Source organism: Podarcis vaucheri (genome assembly GCF_965113315.1).
Source record: "Podarcis vaucheri genome assembly, chromosome: 5".
Lineage (NCBI taxonomy): Eukaryota > Metazoa > Chordata > Lepidosauria > Squamata > Lacertidae > Podarcis > Podarcis vaucheri.
The window spans coordinates 53,520,118-53,527,434 of NC_138763.1; the positions used below are offsets into that span (position 1 = coordinate 53,520,118).

General features: G+C 40.0%; 1 protein-coding gene across 2 annotated transcripts in view; it reads right to left on the bottom strand.

The window, feature by feature from the left end:
* LOC309532440 (uncharacterized protein) overlaps nt 1-7,317 on the bottom strand; it is a 78,530-nt gene continuing 71,213 nt past the window's right edge. The window contains exons 4-7 of one of the 2 annotated variants that reach the window (XM_082222725.1): nt 4,799-4,979; nt 3,239-3,300; nt 3,073-3,140; nt 1-1,692 (exon numbers count right to left, since the gene is read on the bottom strand). In XM_082222725.1, coding sequence (XP_082078851.1) covers nt 1,650-1,692; nt 3,073-3,140; nt 3,239-3,300; nt 4,799-4,979 — 354 coding nt within the window. In that variant the 3' untranslated portion in view covers nt 1-1,649. Of the gene's footprint in view, nt 3,141-3,238; nt 3,301-4,798; nt 5,655-7,317 lie in introns of those variants that run through there. The other variant, XR_014219849.1, reaches the window with a different exon arrangement.

Consider the following 7,317-nt stretch of genomic DNA (forward strand, 5'->3'; position numbering starts at 1 on the left):
TATTAGTCTATTGAATAATATTTGCACAGGGCTGGAAACAATGGTTCTGAACCAAGAAACACGTTTTCTTTGTTTTTAGGCAATGCAATTTCTTTTTAGGCAATGCACACGTCTATCATACAAATCCTGTGTGTGAAAGGAGAGAGGGTGTCTCTTTAGGTGCTTGTCATCTGCAGGTATCTTTTTTATAAAATCAGCATTTTGTTTCAAATGTACATTTTTGGGGAGTGGAAAATATTAGCTACAAAATATGTAGTTTTCAGCTAATGACTGTGGTCAGCTTTATTTTGTGCGTGCTCTTATAAGCATATCCGATGTAATCCCCAAAGTTCTCAATATCTGAAGTTTTTGTGGCATGGACTAAAACAGCCTAGCAAGTAGATATTTTGTAATACAATTTTCAGCGCAGGTCTGGGTACAAGTGGGAGAACCATTTTTAATTTCCACAACTACCAGAGCAGTCTGATGAGTGGGCAATGCCTATCCATCAAAGCCCCCTGCCCTTTTAATAAAGTACTATTTTTATTCTCCATCTGGACATTCAGTGAAATTACACTGAAGAAAATCTTACATAAGGCATAAGATGAGAGTTCCAGCAACTCTTCATTGTATTAAAATCGAAACGAAAAGGAGGAGTCAGCAGGAAAGATGATGTGTCTGGAGAAAATGCTGTTTATTCACAGTTTAAGTGGTTGAGCCAGAATTGCACTTGGAGGGAGAGAATTGGCATGGGGGGGGGGGAGATGAAGCTTTGCAAAGCCAATCATCGCCATAATTGTGAGTGAGTGTAGCAGACCACACCATCTTTGAAAAAGAACCATAATTTTTGCTATTGGTTCTGCACAGATTAATTTCCTGTATGTTTAATTTTATTTTTGACATGGCTTTCTCTATCTAGTGTCATTTATTTTAGTGGCTATAATAACTCAGTGGAAAATGTCACATTTCATTTCCAAGGCATAGAGCTCCCAGGCAGCACACAGTGGCTCTCACTAGTCTACAGAAGGTGGGCTTTTCAAATGTCAGGTAATATATATGTATGTGTATATTTATGTGTGCATACATATATTGTATCTGGGGCATAAGAATTGTATTCAGACACAAGGCTAAATTATGATTTAATGGTATGAGAACAAACAAATGAGTCAAAGCTTGTAAACTCTTTCCTTTCCCCTCCCTCCTTACCTTCCATTACTGGTTTAGCAAGGGAAACCATAATTTGCTATTCCAACCAAACCTGAGGAACTATGATTTGCCTCAACACTAGGATTAAACTATGGTTTGAAATCCTGATTTGCAAGCAAGTAATGGTTTGTGTCAACCACAGTTAATTGGGTATGGCCAAATAGCAAACCGTAGTCTGCTACTTGCTTGTCACTGGAAGTTTCTAACCTCTGTGCCAAGGAAGGAGAAAGGGGAAATAGGAAGGAATGTGTGAACCCAAGGCTCAAGCCTGATTATGGCCGTAATGATAACATTTAGCAGATAAACCATGGTTTAATTCTGTGTTATGTCTGAGTAGCCCCAAAGACTAGTTCATGCCATTCCTCTCCCAGAAGTTTTATTGTTTAAGTTAACCTGTGGACTGCCCATTTCTTATCTCCAGGCAGACTGTGGCAGAATGTAATAGTTAGATGTTATAACTCATATCACATGACACATACTTTCCATTGCTTTGGAGATTCTTCTTCTCTAGTGGCAGAATAAAGATAAAAAGGCTAGCAGTAAAAAATACAACCAACTGAAGCTAGCAGCACAAAATACAACTGGCAGATATTAGCAGGGATCTCCATTCTTGTGGCTTAGATCCTTAAGGGTTTAAAGTCCTAAGACTCATTAGGGTAAATAGACAAGGTTGGACCTGCTACAATACACTGCAGAATGAAGTTGCTCTCCATTCAGGATTCTAGATACTCCACTACATTATATTCCCACTTGACTTTGAGTTTCCTCTGCCTCCCCAACAGTCAGCTAGCATTCCATGGCCACAAAGAATGCTCAGTCTCAACTGGATTACACTGAGGAGAAAATGGGGTAGAGCCCTCACAGCTTTAAGTTTTTTACTAAAAATTTTAACATAGTATTTCTGCAAGCAAACTTGGAAATTCCTCTGAGTCAGCCAACACCTCCTTATTTTATTCAGGTGATGTCATATTTGGATGCATAAGCCATAAAACTACTGAGAATTGATATTGCTATGGTGAGTGTACCTTATGGGATTCTATCACCCGCTTCTGTTAACATAAGATTTGTTGTGGTCTTCAGACAGCCACCTTGATCCAGAAATGGAGCCCATCATCTGATTGCTGGATTGGAGTGGGAAACCAGAGTCATACAAGGAGCACCAAGCATGTGTCCCACCGCTGTATGGGCTGATCTCTGGGTTCAGGGCTCAAATTCTGTTATCAAAGCAATCACGGTGGTGGGGCAGGATAGAGATCTGTACTATGTATCTAAAGCAGTATTATACTACTGTTAACAGTCACGGCTTCCTCCAAAGAATCCTGGGGACTGTAGTTCTTTAAAGGTGCTGAGAGGTTTTAGGAGACACAGAGCTACAATTTTCACAGTGGTTTAACATTCAATCCCTCTTCTCAGGGAATTTTAGGAACTGTAGCTCTGTGAGGGGGAATAGGGATCTCCTAACAACTCTCAGCACCCTTAACAAACTACCTTCCACTTAATTTGGGGGGAGGGGGAGAAGCTCTGACTGCTTAAAGTGGTATGATACTGCTTTAAAAGTGTAGTGCAGATGGGGTCAATATAAGCATGCTTTGCAATGTGATCCCCTCTAGAGGTCTTAATTTAATGTTTCATCATTCCATTTCCAATTTGCCAGGAATGAAATATGTAGAAGATTTTAATTTATTAGATCTATGTTTTACAGTTTCTTTTTAAAAATATTATTTAACAGACAATATGCTTTTTATTGTGATTATTTACCATAGCAGCACACAGCTACCAGAATAATGTCACCTTCTGCGGTATTTTGAATCAATTTACAATATGTGCAAAAATTTAATCAATAAGTACAATTAATATTGCAAATAAATGTCAAAATGATATACTTACTGCTGGATAAACGAGCACCATTTCATGACTAATGTTCTTTGTGGCATCAGTTCAACCCCCACTTTCATCTACAGTAAGCAGATTAAATGGAATAAAAAACGACGTGCCAGTTTTTAAAGGTACAAATGGCACAAATTTCAAATTATTGATTGCTGACTATGCTTACAGACATCAAACAGTGCTTTCTTTTCGGGCAGCTGTAATAGCTCACTTCAATGTAGACAAGATCTATTAAATAAAAGTTGAAAATGTGGTGACTCCTGACAAGTCAATGTCCTTTTTAAATCACCCTTATTCTGATTTTTTTATGGGTCAAAAAGGAAAGCTAATTAAGACAGCAATTCTGTGCTATCTACCTGGGAGCAAGCCCCATTGAGCTCTGTGGCACTTACTTCCAAGAAAGAGTATGTACTGATAGTCTAATTTATGAGGCATATATTATGTCAGGGAGTAATCTTGAACATAGTTATGAGGCTTAAATCCCATTGACTCCCATGTGATTTAAACAGTGTGTGCAGCACTTGGAACTGTAGGTTTGCGACTGAAAATACTATACTTTCCTTACAGTGTAATAATATACTGTAAAAGCCTTTTTAAGAAGCAAGCTATCACCCCATTTTATTCTCAGAACTCTAACCACTGGACAATACAGCACTTAAATTCTCAACTATACACACTAATACTTAAGAATTCATTTCAGCTGGTGATCATCATAAGCAAATTTTGCACACCCAGGCAAGAAAATGGGTAATAGATTTGATAAAAGAATCTTGAGCATGTAAACTGAAACCACCTCAGGGTTTTGTTGTTATTTTTTTGCAGTGATAAAAGGGTCTAATTCTTTCATGTCTGTCTGGAAACATCTGTCAAAATGTTTTCATACTCAAAATTCAGCATGCAGCACATCCATTTTTATACTATGAAAGGCCCAAACAAACCTGTTAGCCATCTGAATGCAGACGCTGATGATCCAATTGGCAGAGAATTAAATCCTGCTCCTCCTTTAGAGATAGTTTTTGAAACACCAAAGTAAGCAAAACAGTCAATAACTCCAAATCTCTGCTTTGTGGCTTGTGATCAAAGTATTAAAATAATGGATATATTATTCTGACTTGATTACTGACAAAATATTGTTCTAGAGCAATGACTTTTTAAAAAAAAGAGAAAGGAAATTTCAAATTGAACACAAAAGATTTATTTTCTATAAAATACAACTCTCCGTATTTGAATTCAGCTTCAACAAATACAGGCTTCCTTTAATTTCTTTTTTCTTATTGATCCAAGCGAATAACAACTCTCATTTTTCAGAAAATAATCTAATACTCAAAGAAATAGAGAATATGACAGAAAGAAAACAGAACAGAGACTAAAGGTACTTCCAAACTGGTGCTTAATGTGGGATCGGTGTGCCTCATGCATGCAAGTTTCTTGCATGGCCAAAACAACATTGTTGGCATTTAAATGTCAACTAGTATCCTTCCCCTGCATTTAATCAGAATTTACCCTATTGGGGAGCAATCCAATACATCTTAAAATATTATTAGTACAAAATAAAACCTTATTGTCAATGACTATTTTATGATACCTCAGTGATTCATTTGCACATTAAGGTCCCATTTGGAAGCACTCAGAATAACTGGACTCCAAATCTCAAGCTGACACAAGGAAAAACATATGTTTGCCATTTTCAGAAGTCTGCAGACTCTATAAAACGTGGCCAGATTACCTACTTCCATTTTCCTGATTTCTCTGTTGTTTCCCCCGTAATGAATTATCAATTGGATGTTCCTCAGTGCAGGGACTTCTCCTCTAATACTTTTGGAAGTGTCATGCAGGTAGTTGGAGTTGTATGAACAAACAAGCCCAGGAAACACAGATAGCCAGAGAAGCTGCAGAGCACTGGAGAACTGGTGAGTGGAAAGAAACAGACACAGAGAGCAACACACTCACACATGTTGTCTACTTTGAAATTATATGGTAAGCGCAACCCTGCACCCACCAAAATTGTAAAGAAACACCCAGTGAACGAGGCAGAAAAACAGGAACCTCTTTCAAGAGAAAGCACAGCGCTTATCTCTACTGGTCATTTTTTCTACTCCAAATTAGCTGCTTTTCTCCTGCAAGAGGTCCAAAATGCATGTTTGCAGAAAGAGGATAGAAACAGCTTTTTCTCCCCCTCTCATAATACTGGAACCTGGGGCCATCAACTGACGCTGAATGTTGGAAGGTTCAAGACAGAGAAAAGAAAGTGCTTCTTCACAGAGCACATAGTTAAACTACATAATTTGCTCCCACAAGATGCAGTGAGGGCCATCAGTTTGGATGGCTTTAAAAAGGGATTAGACAAATTCATGGAGGAGAAGGCTATCAGTGAATAGCAGCTACAACGGCTATGTTCTACTGCAGGAGGCAGTACAGTGGTACCTCGGGTTACAGACGCTTCAGGTTACAGACGCTTCAGGTTACAGACTCCGCTAACCCAGAAACAGTACCTCAGGTTAAGAACTTTGCTTCAGGATGACAGAAATCGCGTGGCGACAGCGGGAGGCCCCATTAGCTAAAGTGGTACCTCAGGTTAAGAACGGACCTCCGGAACGAATTAAGTTCTTAACCAGAGGTACCACTGTATACCTCTGAATTCCAGTTTCTCAGAATCATAACTGGGAACAATGCTGTGGTAACTAAGGTCCTTTGTTAGACTTCCTATAGGTATCTGGTTGGCTACTGTGGGAACAGAATGTTGGACCAGGCGGCCTTTGGATCCAGCTGAACTTTTTTATTTTCTTATAGTTAAATGCTACTTGCCAGATGCTCCTTCACTTCCCGAATCTGCTTCTGTTTTAAAAGAAAAACTTTTTGGGCAATGTGGCATTATATGTAGTGGGAAAGAATAGCAAAAAAAGACAATTTGGGCTGGCCACACACATTTTCAATATCCTTTACAAGAAATCTCGAACTGTTTTCATTTTTTAAAAAGCTGTTTCTCCTTCCAAAGCCTCATGTCCTCTTCTTAACTCCTTGACAATCTCATTCTTAACACATGAAAAGAAGCCAAGACTTTTGCAAAATCGAGGATGACTCACAGCAAGAGACACTTGAAAGGATAACTGGAAATAACTTAATAGGAGGAATTCAGTTCTTCCCTTCTGTTCCTTCCAAGCTACTGCTTGCAAGCAAGTCTCCCCAGTTTTACTAAAACATCCTGGGTTGCTTCACTCATCAATTTGCTCTTTGAGTCCCTTGTCTTCAAAGAAACCTACTCCACTTCTATCCTCTTGCAAGGTTTGTTCAACTAAGTTTCCACCAACTGCAGTTCACTGGGTTCTTCCAAAAATGTGAATTGCTCAGGTTCCATCGAAGCACAACTGGTTGCTATGCTGCAGCATCCTATGCATATTTACTCAGAAGTATGTCCCACTGTATAGGGATGCGGGTGGCGCTGTGGTGCAAACCACTGAGCCTTGAGCTTGCCGATTGGAAGGTTGGCCGTTCGAATCCCTGTGACGGGGTGAGCTCCTGTTGCTCGGTCCCTGCTCCTGCCAATCTAGCAGTTTGAAAGCACATCAAAGTGCAAGTAGATAAATAGGTACCGCTCTGGTGGGAAGGTAAACAGCATTCCTGTGCGCTGCTCTGGTTTCGCCAGAAGTGGCTTAGTCATGCTGGCCACTTGACCTGGAAAAACTGTCTGCAGACAAACGTTGGCTCCCTCAACAGTAAAGCAAAATGAGCGCTGTAACCCCAGAGTCATTCACGACTGGACTTAACTGCCAGGGGTCCTTTACCTTTACCTTTTTATGTTCCACTGTGTTCAGTGGAATTTGCTTGCACATAAGTGTGCACAAGATTGCTCTTATAGGCTCCGATTCTAAGATAAGTGAACAAAAGGCACCTGCCTGAGCTCCAGAGGATTGCGGCCCTTCTGAATAATAATGGGTCGGGAGTACAGTGGGAGAGGAGAATCAGCCAAAATTAGGAGAATCTCTGCCTGATTTTGGTTGATTCCCCCTCCCCTATTAGCTTCTTTCTCCCACTCCATATTTTTCAGGCGGGTCCCCATCGCTCTCTGGAGAGGCTTTTCAGGGAGTGCCAGTGATTGCAGTGGGATGGAAGGATGGGACACTTTCCTTCTGTGATTTCCTTCTATACAGTCATCTTAGGATCCATGCCATATTCTGGAGCCGAATGTGGATTATTCAAGCACACCCACTTGGAGATAACACTTCCAATCTCAGACTGCCCCTAAGA